The 16,591-nt window shown below is 36.6% G+C and overlaps 1 protein-coding gene across 5 annotated transcripts in view; it reads left to right on the forward strand.

Annotated features, from left to right (window-relative positions):
- The window catches only part of ATE1 (arginyltransferase 1), a 68,917-nt gene that overhangs the window by 4,038 nt on the left and 48,288 nt on the right, over positions 1-16,591 (forward strand). For 3 of the 5 annotated variants that reach the window (XM_041461245.1, XM_041461246.1, XM_041461244.1), the window contains exons 6-8: positions 1,499-1,728; positions 4,362-4,490; positions 13,795-13,827. In XM_041461245.1, coding sequence (XP_041317179.1) covers positions 1,499-1,728; positions 4,362-4,490; positions 13,795-13,827 — 392 coding nt within the window. Of the gene's footprint in view, positions 1-1,498; positions 1,729-3,332; positions 3,462-4,361; positions 4,491-13,794; positions 13,828-16,591 lie in introns of all 5 variants that reach the window. The other 2 variants (XM_041461243.1, XM_041461247.1) reach the window with 2 other exon arrangements.

Below are 16,591 nucleotides of genomic sequence, written 5' to 3' on the forward strand. Positions count from 1 at the left end.
TTTACAAACCTTATATAATTTATTGTTTATATGACTTTTATTATGCACATTTTCAAAGCTCTCTTGTTTTAAATGATAAATTAAAAATCTTGGCCTATGTAAACTTAGTATTGGAAAGAAATGAAGTGGCTGTTGACAGCAGATGGCAGACTTGGGTAAGGAATAGGAGTGTAAAAACCTGCCAGTGCTTTGGAAAAGGTGAGGTAAGGTCTTAGGTTAAGAATAGCTTTGAGTCAGACTTTAAGGGCTGGAAATGCAGATGACATTGCAGTGCATTTCAGGAAAAAAAGGTTTAATTTTACAGTGCAGAAATATTCATTAGTGTGCTTCTTTCTGGTGTTTCTAAAGATAGAAGTGAATAATAAGTGCATCAGAAAACTTACTTAATTTTTTTGTTTTTTTAATGCTAGCTGGTGTCACAGGTCAAATTTAGTTTAAAATTTTCCAGATAGAAAAATGTTTAGTTTTCATCTTGGAAAATGTAGACTTAGTCAGTAATAAGAGTGTTTAATTGCATTTTTATTCCTTTATAAACAAAACAGGTCATTGTCCTCTAGGAATAATGGTCTGTTTCTGCACAGTTTCAGATAGAAAAGAAGGTTTGCTTATATCTGTGTAGGCACAGTCACTGCTTGAAGAAGTTTTTCGTGCTAATTTACAGCTTACAGAAGATAGGAGACATGAAACAGATCCCAGTACAGATGGAGTACTCATTCTTCAAATATATCATGAGAGTTTTAAATAAACTCTTCCTCTGACTTGTTTGCCTGAGGACAGGTCACACAGTGTCTGTAATTCCCTCGTGTCTTTGGATCTGTGTTGCTTTACAACTCACAGTTCTTGTATTAGTAAGGAACAAATGGTTCAAGATAGGAAATAGTGGATGGGTTTGACTTCTCCTTTTAGCAAATACCACTTCACAAATAGAATTCTATAAATGGCTGGTCTGTTAGAGGTAAACTGCAAAAGGTGAATTTATTGATTAAAACAGACAACCTGAAGGTAGTTTTAAGCAAAGATGCAAACTTCTGTGGCCTTTTCCATTACATGACCTTAATAGCATTGGCAGCATTTCTACATCCTGCCTATGGATTCCAGGTGAGAAAAAAATAAATGCTTTATTTTGGGGTGTGTGTCTTTACAGAAGTCTGTGGTGCAGTCACACATACACAAGGGCTTTGAATGTAGAAGAACAATTCTCTGTGATTTTGTGATTGTATTTTTGTCCTTCAGTATTTCAAGTTTTGTTTTTTTTTTCACCTTGGCTTTGGGGTGAAATGGTCAAGGTGACTCCAGATTAGTGCTGCAGTAAGAAGCTGTGGAAGAATCACTGCATTAGCATGGCATCAGGTGGTGGTGGTTGTAAATGTGAAAGGCCATGCTGAGTTCAGAGCACAGGCTGCAGTAAATGGTGATTTGAGCCATTTCCTTGCAGTGCTGAGGTGGGAGCTGTTTGCTGTCAGGTGTGGTGTTGAACTCTTTGCCTGTGCCCTTGTAGGGAAAGGGGCTGATCTGAGCAAGCCCCTGTGTCGGAAAGCAAAGGACATCAGGAAAGAGAGAAAACTACAGAAGCTCCTGCAGAACCAGATGGGCACAGCAGAAGGCTCTCAACTTCAAGGAGATCAAGCTTTCCTCTTGCAAAACTCTAAATCTAAAACAAACCAGCCTAAAAACATTGAAGACTTTGTTTTTGTCCCTCTACCTGATGATGCACGACACAAATTAGAGGTAATCTCTTGTTCACTGTTGTTGGAGGCAGATGAAGAAAAGGTGTACTTAAGGAGTTTTTGAAAAGCTTAGGTCTGTATTTATGGCTTTATGAAGTAGTTTTGGCTTAAATCTTGAAATCTGTGTGGTACTGAATGATGTATATTTTTTATATATATATATAGATATGCATCATAGAAGTATATATATATATATATATATATATATATTTATATTACACACCTATGGTGCAGCTGCACTCTTTTTAACCACAGGAGGGTACTCTTGTACTGCAATGTCCTAGCAGAGGCCAGTTCAGTTACTAAAATAACTTGCAAATTAATTTCATACAGAGTGACTTGAAAATGAAAAACTTGGAATTAACCGAGTGTTAAATAATGAGAGAAATTCACCATTTAGCTCTGCAGTATATAAATACTTAAACTATCTAAGCTAATGAAACTTGACAAGGAAGCAGTAACTTCATGAAATTAATCAGATAACAAGATAGTTGCTCTTTACACACGTCATTGGTGTGTGTTGATGTCTTTGAAAGCTGTAAAAATGAGAGTAAAAAAGTTTGCTTAATACACTGGTTGCCACTACATCTAAGAGACAGCAATCTGGAAGACTTTTGGACTTTTTAACATTTGTTAATCATGAAACCATTTTTCTTGTTATTTTTTCCATAAGCTGGAAAGCTAACTGAATGTTTTCCTGATCATTTTCAATGATGCTACTGGAAATGAAAATACTTGCTGACTAGAAGCCATGAAATTGATCCATCTCCCTAACTCCACATTTCCTGAGAAGTTCTTTAACAGAAATATGATGGCTTTGTCTCAGCATCTTTTTAGAAGATGCAGGGAGAATTAGAAGTATTAAAAAAAAATCGCTCTTTGTGAAAATAGAACCATTCTGAAAATTACATTGTTTTTGAAATTACTATGACCTTAAATATTTTTGAAAAGATGTGCACTGCTGCCTCTGTGGTAGCATTCTTTTGCTTAGGGAGCAATCATTTTCACTAAGAAGAATGTTTAATTTATAGATTATCTTTAAAAATTATTTTTGTGTGTTCAATGGTGATGATGTGAAGACTGGTAACTCCTTATTACAATTAACTCATAATTGAGTGTGGATACACCGCTTCATCTTCCTCTTTCAATTTCAAAAATACCTGGAAATTCTCTTGGGATGGTTGCCATAAAAACATGGGTTTTGAGTGAAAGGCAGAGATTGGAGTCTTCTAAACCTTTCTAGTGTTTTTCAGTGTAGTGTGGGACTATGAGAGAATATTTTAAGTAGCATAGAAAATATCTTTAAAATGATGATCTGCATACTATTTGTTGATATTATTTCCTGAAAATTTTGTAGTTCTTCTCTAACCATTTTAGTAAATTTGCAGTTTGAAAACCTCCTGTGTTATTCAGTGTCAATTTAAAAGCCTTCAGTAGCATAAATTGAGCTGGAGAATTACAAGACTTTTGGCTGATAGTAATTAATTTGTGATGGCCCCTGTGCGGGAGGGTGAAATTTCTCTCTGTTGTGATGTTTGTGTTATGTATAAATGTATAGTCATTGCATGATATTTTAATAATAAATGTGTTTAACTTCTTCTGAAGGTGAGGGTGGTGAGATCATCTCCACCAAGTTCACAGTTCAAAGCCACATTTCAGGAGTCTTACCAGGTCTATAAACGTTACCAGATGGTTATTCACAAGGACCCACCTGATAAACCAACCATAAATCAGGTCAGAAGGCCAAATTTAATTTTATGCAAAGCTTCCCCTCCATTCCACGTGTCCTGTTTCTAGGAGAAACAAATGTGGATTTTATATCCACGGTAAAATACTGTATTCAATAAAATCAACATCCTGAAAGTGCAAACTCTTGATACCACTCTGTGAGTGTCACAAATATTTGGTTTTAGTTGTAGGCAGAAATGTCATGGATGCTGTTGGGTAAGAAATTGAGAGGGTGAAGCTCTTGGAGATAGAGATGGACCTTAAAAATACAAATCCCATAAGAACTAAATCCAGCTGGACACTCAGCCTGGTAACTGTTCTCCTTGGCTTTGGTTTGAGTGTTTCCATGAGAAGGATATAATGATCAGGGCCAGCTTGTGAGCAAAAGTTTATCATACACACACAAATTGTTGGTTTAAGGTTCACCAGAGTAAAATAATTCTCTTCAGTTTCAGTTTAAGCCTTTAAAAAGTAACCTGTGCACTCCATCCAAATTTGTACTTTGTTGCTGCTTCCTGCAATGAATAGGGGGAGTGCAAGAGTGAACTGTCAGATGTGTTACATCTTTACTGTAGAAGACAAAAAAAAAGTATCATGAGTTTGGAGAAACAGTATGAGTAGCAAGAACAAGTAATTGTTGAACCAGGGCAGTCAATGAGCAATGTGCCATTAAAAATAAAACATTTTAAGAAGTCTTTGAGACTGCAATAAAACTAAAATTTGTAGTTGATTGTTAGATATCAGTAAAAATAGGAAGTTGTCTTATTATTATGTTTAAGGTAGAAAACTGACTTCAGAGGCTTTGAAGTGCATAGGAGGAGATCTTTCACTAGCCTGACCTTCAGAAGCAGATTACCTGATGACATGCACTCAAAACAGAATGCTTCTATTTCCCTTGCTCTGAAGGTGAGGTTAGTACCTGTCTCCTTTGAGGACCCCCAGTTCAAATCATCCTTCAACCAATCTGCCACTTTATTTGCCAAGTATCAGATGTCTGTACACAAGGACACACCTTCTGACTGTGGGGAGAACGAGGTACAGTTCACTGCATGCACCTTTCTGCCAACAGCTGCTTCAAATGCATACCTAGATGCTGGGAAATGCTGTCTCTTAGAGCTAATCTAAATATTAAATCACTGAAATTGCAAATTCTGAGGTTTTTTGATGGCAAAATCATCTGCTTTAAAGTTCCTTTTTATATTTCTCCCTAATTTTTTGTGTTCTCACTTAATTTAATAGGTGAAGGTTTTAAAAATCTCAATTTTATTCCCCTTCCATTGCTAAGCACACTGCTCAACTGGAACTCGCCTTTACAGTAGGAATAGTGCAAAAATATCTCACCAGCTGATCATCTGAGGCTTGATGAGAATATGTTGCATATGGATAAGCCCTGCTCTTAAAAGGGTGTTTACAGAGGATAATCCTAATCTAATAAATGAAAAATAATTAAAAATACTCGTGGGGTTCTGAATAAGCAGCAGTTCTCCATTTCTCTGGCAGGTGGCACCACCTCCTCATTGACAGAATTAATGAAAATGCTACCTCAGATCTCTCACTTCTATCTGCTGCAGATGTGCAGCTTTATTCTTGGTCAGCTAGTCAGGATTTTCTGTTCCTGAGAGTGAACTACCTGCAGAAGTGAAACCTTGTAAACTGGGGCTGTTTTCCAGGTAGAATTGTAAAACCACATCATAATTTTTGGCTTTAGTTCAAGAGTGTAAGGAGAGCTGGTTTTTTTTCTTGTGAGATGTCTGTAATGCTACTCTGGAAAGTCATAAAATCCATTTCGCTTTGTTTAGTAAAATAATAGGTCTCATAACAGTAAGTAGTAGTCTCTACCCTTTTTATAATTGCTGGCATAAGTGGGTTTAATTATAATAATGTAAAAATTGGAGGCATGCCAAGAGAGACTGAGCTATTTACTAGATTTGTACCCAGCATTACCTGGGCAGATTAGAGACTTGGTTTTTCTGCTAGGATGGAAGCATTTCAGCCTGGAGAGATGTGTTAGGGACAGTCAGGTTTCTACTGCCTGAAGGTGTAAAGGCTGTCCTGGGAATTGCTGTTGAAGGAGATGGAAGGAAATGGATTTCTGTTGACTGCTAACAGTGTAACAGATTTTTATCCTCTTTTTCCTTATTACTTGCCATAGGGGTTTCCCTGCTTTGCCTTTATCTCCTCTCTTTGGCCTCATGTTTGTGCAGGCTTAGATAATTCCAGGGGAAACATAAAACCTTCTCTGAAGCATCTACTGAATGTAAAAACTTGGTCTGATGCTGATGGCTTTGAATTTAGGTTCTTTTTCAGCCTTGGGAAATCATATTTAGTGTCCATGAGACTGCATGGCCAAGAAAGTTTTTTTGTTCACAAGTAGGAACTAACACTCTCCCTTCAATCAACATTTTGTATTTGATCTCTATAGGAAGTAAACTGAAGAATGTTTTACACAAAAATGTGTTTTCATGCAGTTTAGAAGCCCTTTTTTGAATATTGAATTTGTGTGGGAAGAGAGTTATCCGAGTCACTTCTGAGGTACCAAGTAGGGTAAAACTGATCCAAATTATTGAGATGAGGGGTGGAAAATGCTACTTGTAAGATCTCAAAACTTTTTCTGCTTCCTCTTTTTCAGACTTTTCAATATATCATACAGACATTATGGAACCAAGGAGTTTTTTAAGCAAAGGGAATAAAATTCTGTGCAATACACAGGACCTTTTATCAGGATAGTAAGAAGTCTGCTTTCACTTTAACCTGGCAAATGTCCAGGACTTTTTTACTTTTAATTTGTGCAAACTACTCTGTGAGGTTCTTGGGGTTTTTTTCAGGGAGAGTTGTGCACACTTTTGTGTTTGGAAAATTTCTAGTTTAGGAAGAGTTTTTAGCTTTATATTTGGCTGAACACTTCATATTTAGAAACCTGCCTATATTTAAATTGAGAATCCAACAAAGATTGTTATGGGACATATTAACAACTTCTTTTGGGAATATATTCTTAGATTGTTGGCATTACAATACACTATCTGTTGCTAGGTTAGTTTAATATTAACCTTGTTATATTAAAAAGCAATTCTGAAAATCAATTTAGAATTTTGGTGGTTACTTGAGAATAACACTAATAGGAAAAACTATAAAAATGTTCACAATAGTAACAAAAAATATGTGAACAATGAAGCTGATTATTGCTCAGTGAGTGTGGAGAAGGCTTTTTTTTACCTCAGGAATGTAAATACAGTTTCCATCAGGAGTTTATGTGAGAAGGGAGACTAGAGGATTTTCAGGGAATTGTGGAATTGAACTTGTGGGCACTCTCTGGTTAATGCCAGTTTGAGCCAAGTGATAATTGGTGTTTTGGTGTCCTTCATGATGCTGAGTCTCTTTAAATTTTGCCTTTTCCTCCTTTCCTTCTTCTGCTTCCCTGTGAAGACTGCACAGCTCTGATTACAGTGTGGTTATTAAAATAATTAGAGATTTTGCTGGGGAGAATCCTGCAGCACATTTTGGTGATGCAGTACTGATTCCTGAGTGAGGCAGTGACTTCTGTTTGTTCTAACAAAAAGCAAGGTGGAAACTTGTGAAATCAGCTTTTCCCAAGTTCCAGACTTGCGATGGAACTTTGCTTTCTATGGGAGCATCACCACAATCTTCTGTTCCTCTTTCACTGGCAAGGAGAGGATTAGAGAAGGTAAAAATATATTGTCTCTCTGCCAAATATGTTAATATTCTATTAACAGTTTGAAATATTTCCTTGCTCCTGGAATGAAAACCAATTTAGCTTGCAGAAGAAAAAAAATCAAATTGGTTTTTATCTTGGCATAAAAGCCACAACTATTTTCTGCATAGTCTTTTAAAATATTCATTATACCATTTTTTCTTAGTTGGTCTGGTAGAAGTTGAATTTACCCTGGAAATCCTCTCATCCCTCTCAAGAACTTTCGATCACTTGCTGCAGGAATTCAGCTTCAAAACTGACTTGGTTGTGTCTGTGCTTTGGAGTGGAGTCAATTCCTGATGCTACACAAACTTGTTGGCACTGGAGAATGTTTATGTCAGCATGTTTGTATTGTATGGAATTGATGTCCTGAGGAAAAACATAGCAGACAATTTTCATACTGAAAGTTTCTTTATAATACTTGCTCTTAAATAGTGCTGAGGAAAAATTGATTTTCCAGTTTTCCTCTGTGGGAGCACAAAACTCTAAGCTACTGTGTAAATGCATGGGAATTCACTGTTTGAAGAATATGTATTTTTATTATAGTTGTTGGAGAAAATGAGATGAATTAGGGGGAACTTGAACAAATTGTGAAGTTAAAGTATAAATAGCAATGAAGGAGTTCAGATAAAATAATGGAAAATAGGCAGATAGGTGTATCCCTGCCTGTTGGAGAAGTTTATCCAAGGCTGCTCTTGAATTAGCCAAGTTCCTGAGCTGCTCATTTTTGGAAGTTATTGAAACAATCAGGATTAGTGTTTGTCCCATTCTTTGCATTTCTTCTGACCCTTTATGAAAATGCTTTATGTGGTTCTTTATCTCAGATCCAAAATGGTGATCACCAAGTCCCATTCCCAGTATAACAGAGCTGTTATTCAATGGGGTTTTTTGTTTTGTTTTGTTGTTTTCTTGTTTTTTGGGTTGTTTTTAAAGTAGGGGAAGATGTAATCATGCTTAGCCTGAGGAGCTGTGTCTGTAACATACAAAACCCCCACAAATGTAATCAATTGCAAGGATTTATTTGTTTGGGTTATTTCCTGGCTTAGTGGTGGTTATATTTATTTTGTGAAATGGGTCAAGCTACAAGGAAAAGAAATCATGAAAGCTTAGAAAAACTGAGAAATGGAGACCTCTAATGAGCAGAGAGATGAGAGGAGGCTGAGCATCCTTATATTGAAAAAACCTTGGTTCCCTGTAGCATCAGTGAAAGACCAGTTAGAGCATAAATTATAGAGCTGATCAGCTTGTTTTTTGGGTTGTTTTTAAAGTAGGGGAAGATGTAATCATGCTTAGCCTGAGGAGCTGTGTCTGTAACATACAAAACCCCCACAAATGTAATCAATTGCAAGGATTTATTTGTTTGGGTTATTTCCTGGCTTAGTGGTGTGAAAGACCAGTTAGAGCATAAATTATAGAGCTGATCAGCATATCAAGAGTAAAATAATTATGCAAAAAAATCATGTTGGTGAGGGTTTGTCCACCTTTTTTTTATTTTTCATAAGAAAAACAATAAATGCTAATACAGCTTTGTTGTAATAATTCATGCGCAGAGAATTAGATAAATATGAATTTGGAATCTATTTTTAAAATTTTGTACCTTTTAATAGCCTTTGGCTATATTTCTGGGAGAAAATGTGTAGATTAGTATATGGAAGGATGATCTGAGAGTAAGAATGGACTTGTGTTTTGTATAATCCCAAGATTTGGCTCTTTGGGTGATCCAATTCCACTGGATTTATGGAAGCTGTGTAACGGCTTGTCTGTGCTTTGCTGAGAGCAGTCCTTATCTGCAAATGTTCTTTAACTTCTGCTCAGCACCAAAAATCCCTGGTTTTGGGTAGGAAATACAGGGAGGGCCTTGCAGAATACAAATCAACTGGAAGATGCTGTGATCCAGCTCTACCCCAACTTCAGGATGATTTATAAAATACCTGGAGATAGGTATTTCAGAACATTTAGATCATTTCAGATAGATATTTCAGAACATTTTGCCACCTGAATCTCTTGTGTTTTAGATGAAGCAATGTGATAGATGAAATTATAGGTAAAGCTGTGGAGCTGTGCAGGTCTGGATCAAAGATTTTACATGAAAAAAATAAGTGTCAAAACATTTTTTGGCCTTTTCACGCCAAGGAGGAAATTTTTGATCCCAATGAAATAATCAGTGGCTAATTTGGATAGAACAGAGAGTGTCTTTAGCAGTTCTTAATGAAGTATCATCTCATTAGAGGCATCACATTTCTGTCCCAGTGTCAGAATCCTTAAATCTTTTTACAGCAGACTTTGTCTTTAGGAAGCCCAGCTGAACTGTAACTGAAACAAGCTATGTGGCAGCTACACAAGCTAGAAAACATTTCCATAAAAGATCATAAAAATTCTACAGTAGTTTCCAGAGCGAGCAAGAGTGAACAGTTTATTGCTATTGCTCCTGAAGCAAACGTTTTATTTAACTTTTCACGAGGGTTTCATAATGACAAACTTGTAGAAAAACAGTATCTGTCTGTTCCCTCTGTGAAAGTAGCTGGACTCTCTCTTTGCTTTGTGCTTAGCTAAATATTTGTCTTGGAAGAAAAGAATTTCAGGACACACAAAAGATACACTGTTTGAAAAGGTGCAAAAAATTACTGAAATACGTGGAGTGGGGTTTTTCTTTCACCCTCCTCCCCCCGCCCCTTTTTTTTTTTTAATTGCTTCCCAGGAATCCACTTGAACCAATAGAAAAAACGGAGTGAGTAGTCTGAGAAGTGCCAAAGGAGCACGTTCTGAGCAGCTCCAAACTGGTATCAGCAGCCAGTTGCAAACTTTTAGGTCTCCCTAACCTAGTTTGCTCTCTTGTAGTCCAGTGAGAGAATGCTTAAAAATCAATAGCCTTTGTGGTTATTTTTAGCCTTCTGTACATTTTTATTCAGCTCCTGGAAGCCATGGCAGAACATCTCGCTGCAGTGAACTTGGATTTCACATCCTGGTAGCTCTGACTTTAGGAATTTGAATGATTATTTCTATATCAGCCCAATGCCTTCTGTTTATTTGTGTGGCCTTGTGACGGCAGTGCTGTGGATTTTTATCATGAAATGCCTGTAAAAGCAAAAGAATTTAGGCATCCAGACAGTTAAGTAACTTGTCCACAGTCATATAATTTCTTTAGATTCTTTTTGCATCTCTTTTGCATTGTTCTTGATTTTGGCACTGCAATTTCTAAAATTAAATAATCTTTACTGTAATACTGATAAACCTCCAGTACACTGAGAGGAGGTTTCTTCTGAGCAAGAAAGCCACGGCGATTTTTGTCACTCCATAAAGGAATTGAAATTGTAACTGAAATGTACATTATTTCATTAGTCCTATCCTTGCACTGAAAACTGCATTTGGGACATGCATTTAAACTTTAAATCCCTCTTGCCTTTGTAAACTTTAAATCCTTCTTCCTAGTTTTGAAGGCTCTTTCTTCACCTTCGGGTCTGTGAATATCTCTGAAACTCTATTGTTTCTGCATGTCTGTATTTTTGTAAACACTTGTTGAAAATGCTGAATAGAGCCAGCCCTGGGATAAGTCTTTGATTCCTCTGCTGAACTCTAATTTATTGCCTGGTTCAAGGGTGGCTTGCACCATCTTTTCCTGTAAAGATTCTACATTTTGTCCCATTTTCCTGATTTCTACAGAAAGTTTAAAAATTTACTTCATTTTTTGTCTCAATTTCAATGTATTTTCCTAGCTAGTTTGTTTTTATTGTTTGGTTTGTTGTTTTCTTTTCTGTGGGAGAGGGTTGTTAGCAGCTGCTCCTCATCTTATTGAAACACTGACTTATTTTTACTTTTTCACTGCACAACTTTATGGTTCAGACTGATTCTAATCTGTTTTGAGTAAGGAAGATTATTTCAAATAAAATATGGCAGCACAGAAGTGATGCACTGGATTTGTAGGTTTTATGACTTGCCATCTTTATTTTTGAGTTTCTTATGAGCTTTGCACCTCTGTGAAGAACAAAGCAAAAAACCCATATGATCAAAATCCTTGGTTTATTTTAATCCCATTCAGAGATTGGATTTTAAAAAAAACAGAAAAAAGGAAGGCCCAAATCCCATATTCATTGCTTATCCTTCTGTATCCCAAAAAAAAAGGGCAAGTACTCAGCTTTCCTTGGCAGTGAATTGCAAATATGATCAAACTCTTAATGCTGTTAAAGGGGAAATGATAAATGAATGCTTTTTGTGGTGCCTTTGTGGAATATCTCAGATAATTGTGCAGCTCCTGCTGGTGACACCTGGAAGGTTCCTGAGAAGGACGTGGTGTCCTCCTGTGACATCAGGAGCCTTTCCCTGCAGAAATCCCTGAGCTGCCAGGTGAAACCCATTCCAGTTCAGCACCTGCATCTCTTCCCCCTGTGTAAAAGAGAGCAGGTGTTAACACTCTGCTTTATTACCTTTTTTTAAAGCTGTGCATGTGCCCTTAGTCCAGCAAGAAGCTTTGGGTTGAACCCAACCTGCTTTTTATTTTTCTGCCTTTTTTTATTCCCTTGGATTTCATTCTCCGTGATGTGTTTCTTCTTAGATTTATTAATTATGTTTAAACTTACTCCCTGTTGTTGAGTTGATTCTTTCTGGCAGCTGTAATTAGCTTGCACCAAAGTAAAAATGATGTGGATTTCTTATATATTATAAAGCTTTTAAAAGTTTATGTAAATCAGTTGGAAATTAAAATTAGAAAAGCATGGCTTTGTGAAAGGAATTTGAATTGTGTTTGTGTGACATATTGAGTTATTTTACTTACAATACCAGCTTTTGGCAGTATTTCTTTCATGGTTTATTGAATATTTTTGTAATTGTGTTCATAATAATCTTGCAATGTTAGAGGAGTTTGTTAATTTGGAAGCTGCATCGAATGCTTTCTTCTTTTTTTACATAAATGTTTAGTTTAAGAAAACTATCTAACCTCTGAACTTCACCAGGTGTCATCAGGTGAAATAATTTATAACAAGACTTGGTGTTTTTTCCCTTAAGATTGTGCTACAATTCAGGTGCAGTTAAGACTTTTTTTCTAGGAGCTGTAACAGCAGAAGTTATTAAACTTCAGAAGTTCCCCTTCACCCTCAGAGCCAAGGGATGGCCAGCAGGGCCTGGAGAATTGATAAAACTATTTGAAAAGTGTCATGGGCTCAGATTTCTCACCATAGGGTTTAGTTTGCACTGTACAGCTAAAGTTACAGATTAAGAACTATTGGGGGTCTTCTGACATGAAAATTAATTACACATGGTTTATTTTTTCTGAAACCTGCACTTTCTGAAACCACTGGCTGTAGGGGTGGATGCACTCATAGTGTAGGAATTTCTAACTCTGTATTTTTACTTCAGGAAAATAACTCAATAATTCAAAATTTTAATAATCTCTTTTTTCTTTAAATAATATTGGTGTTTTTTTCCCTTATCCACCAAACCAAAACAATTTTACAATTTAATTAAGATACCACAGTCATTTGTTCTTCCAAACCCTGAGTGACTAGATCTGAAATGGTAAATTATAGGAAATGTACAATCCCTTGCCTTCACCATCACAGTATAGAAATGCAGTGTTCTTCCATAATTTGTGTCCAAAGGTTTCCCATCAATCTACAGATCAGCAGCACAAGATAAGCAAGATGAGGAAGCAATAATCTCAGAACTTAATGGAATTCTTGACAACAAAATCTTGACAACAGTCAGGTTTTTGTAGGTGTCCATATGTATTCTTTTTATCTAACTTTTAATTAAAAATTCCTATTTACTATTACTTTGCAGTGTGAGAACTGCTGACTTATTAAATCACCCAGCCATTACAAGAGGGAGAATTAAACTGTGTATTAAATCAGTTATTTAACAAGGGAATGTTTGGGGTTAAATACATACCAGAACCCTGCAACGTGTTTAATGTGGACTCCACTAATAAGGAAGTATTTGTATGAAATAAGTAAATGATAGTAAGTGAATAAGTATTGTATTTTATTACTCTAAGAATCTTGGACAAGCTCCAGATCATTAAAACTTTGCCTTTTTGGGTAATTATCAGCAGCACATCATTTTGTACTGAGGCAAAAATCCAGGTTTGAAATGCTTGCACTTTCAGGAGGTTGATTTTCTTTCTTTTCTTTGCCCTTCCTCTTCTTTAAAATTAAAATGAGCTTGCTTTTAATTTTGAATGTAATTTAATTAATTTCTGTTAAGAGGTATGAGAGTATGGTGATAGGGGAGATATCAATGGAACAGTGGGAAAATACTCCCTGTTGCAAGGAGTCACAGAGGAGGGTAATGTGTAATTTAAAGTAAAGGACACAGAAATAGACCTGTATTACAGGGTGATAATTCTCTCACATCACATTTTTAAAAAAACCATCTCCTGTTTTATAGAAAATAAAATACTGTGCATAGTTAATTATTATGTTTATTTGTACTTCTAAACAGAATGTGAGAGTTTAAGGGTTTAAATGAAATTTCCATAAACAAAGTCTGATGATGCTTTTCAAAGATATGGATTTGAAAGTGTATATTTAAATATTAATGTATCCTAATGCATTGCTGATGGTTTTCTTTCTTTTTCTGCTTTGCCTGTTGGGGCTGTTTTCTTGGGCACGTGTTCCTGCTGAACCCACCTCGGTGCAGTTCACACGATTCCTCTGTGATTCCCCTCTGGAGGTAGGTATTCATTCAGGATGGGAGTTTTGTAATGAATGTATTTCATTATTTTGTTTAATGAATGTATGAGTGTCCTCTATGCTCTCTGTAGACAGGCAGCCATTGTTAGAGGTGGTGGAGGAGGCTGGCACAGAATTCCTGTCTCCACCAGCTTCCAGTAAGGAAGGTTCTGCTGTGTTTCCAGAGGAGCCTGAGGACTCCTTTGCTGGGTAGTAAGCTCCCACTGAATTTCACAGCAATGCATTTAAAAGAAGAAGCACAAAAGGCTGTGTCTTTCATGGTTTTAGATTTATTTCTATGAAAATAAAATAATTACTAAACAACTTGCTAAACTTTTATTTGACTACAGTCTGAGGTAAAAGTTGAGGAGAGATGCTGTTCCTTCATTTCAAGTGAGCAAACTGCCCTGGATTCCTTGCAGGGTCTCTCTTGTTAGTCTCAAAGAGCTCAGGACGGCGTGACTGTAATGAAATTGTCAGGTTATAGTAATTACACTGGTAATTTGATCTGTCGCACTTTGAGTGAATCCATGTGTGGAGAGTTTGTTGCTTTCCTCTGCTGAGTCCACTGGCCTTTGCATTCCTGAAAGCTGAAGAGTAATAGAGCTCATTAGGCTTTATAGGAAAAGGGCTTTTATCACCTCGTCAACTCGTGCAGCAGACTGCCATTATATTCTTAATTTTGTATGGCTGTGTAGATGTTGATGCACACTACCCTGCCAGCTTTATACCCATATTGTTTCTTACAGACACTTTTTATTGACATTTCGAAGCTTGAATTAAATTTTGTGTGGCACCACTACAGATGTCTTCAATTAGATGAAGTTAAATAAAAGGGGTTATATATCAGAGGCCAAGGGATTCTTGAAATTCTTTATTGTGAAACAGTTGCCACAAGCGAATCTAGCAGTGTGTAGTCTGTTTACTCTTTTGAACAAAAATAATTTAAAATAAAATTTAAACCTTACATGTTTTCAATTTGTAATTTTTGGAGTTTTTAATGTTATCATTAGCTGCAAATAGTATGAACACCCAAACTCTTCCTGTCTTATTTTCTCATTTTATTATCCAGTTTAGTTTCTGTTTTGGCTATGGGCTCTGGCAGAAAAAATGAATGCTTTAAAGAAAAGATACACTATGAAGTAGCAGAAAACGAGGCAGTTTTCTAGCAGTAAACAGCATAATGTAAAGTGAATTGTTTGAGGTGGTTTTTTAAATTCATCCTTTGATTTTAGAGGCTGCATTTAACCATTTGCCATTTTAGCAGTTCCCACAGGCAGATGTGGAACAGTGGTCATGGTTCAGCACAAGGGAACAGCCTGCAGGACTCAGCCAGAACTCTGTGGGCTGGGACCCTGCTCTTGCCAGGGTGGGAGGATTCCTGGGAGAAAGTTCCAAGGGAAATCCAGACTGTTCAGGGTGATTCACCTTATTTTTGGTGCTCAGTGAGTGAGTGGGATGTCAGGGGCCAGTTGTGTCAGCATCACTGATGGTCAATCTCAGTGTTTGTCCTGCCCAAGTTGTCCTGAAATAGCAGCTGGAAGGAGCCTCAGCCCTTGGATGGACCATGGTGCTAGGCAGTTGGGGGATAATTTTGTTTTATTCTCAAAATATTCTCGAATTGCTGCTTAGACTTTTTTTTTTTTTTTCATCTTGACTGATGTTAAGCATTAAACTGACAATTTTATAAAACTTGTCAAAATCATCTCTTTGAAAGAGCTGCTGATTTATGCCCGTTGTTTTGGGTGTGCCTATAGCAATGTGTTTTCCAGCATGCATTTATGCTCCATGGGTTTATGAACATTTGGTATCTCCTCTGCCTTTTTGATCACTCAGTATTTCTGAGTGATCTTTCTGACAGGATCTTTCTGGAGTTGGTTTTTAACCATCCTGAATACTTCAAAATCATCATCTTGGTTTGCTGCAGCATCATTCAGTCCTCACTGATTCACTACCAGCCTGGAGAATGTAATAGATCCAGCAGGATGGAAAGTGATATATTTTCTGTTATGCAAATGATCATTTGCTCTCATTAAGCATGCTGAGATGCTTTTGGATTCTAAAGATTTGAAAGATGTTTGTGAATCTCAATCTTTGCTCTTCAAAAAGCACATCAGCCTCTGCTTTGCATTGTTTTGCTTATTGATATATTTTAAATTTTCAGGAGAACTAATAAGTGAGACCATTACAAGCCTGTAATTCCCAGGATCACCTTCTTAGAAGGTGATATTTGACAGACATTTGATGCAGTGTAGCTCAAATTCTAGACTTTTCCAGTCAGGTACAGAATGTGGCTCTGACAAGAGCCACTACTAATCCCTAATGGAAGTAGGACAGAGCTCTGGAAAGGAAATGTGTTGCTAACCAAGACATAGAAATCCACTATTTGTGTGTGTGCCATTGGGAAAGGAACTGCTGGAATTAATCACTTTGCTGATTCGGCAAATAATTTCCACTAGAGCAGAGAAGTCAAGGGTTTCCTAGCTTTTTTTTTTTTCTTTGATAGCATAAATTTAATATCTTCCTCTTCCCTCCATGCACAGCAGAGGGTAGAATGGAAAGATAGAAAATAAGAAATTTCATGAAGCCTCCCACAGAAAAATAATCATGCATAATACAGGCAGGACCCATTTTTGGTAATTATAATACAGAAATTTTTATAATTATTATAATAAGCAAAATACCTGTTAATATTAAAGTAAAAGACTGACCAGTGTGCTCTGAAGAAATTCTAGTGCTCTCACCATCACTGAAGTTCAGTTATA

The sequence above is a fragment of the Pyrgilauda ruficollis genome, unplaced genomic scaffold (genome assembly GCF_017590135.1).
Source record: "Pyrgilauda ruficollis isolate IOZ18807 unplaced genomic scaffold, ASM1759013v1 scaffold15, whole genome shotgun sequence".
Lineage (NCBI taxonomy): Eukaryota > Metazoa > Chordata > Aves > Passeriformes > Passeridae > Pyrgilauda > Pyrgilauda ruficollis.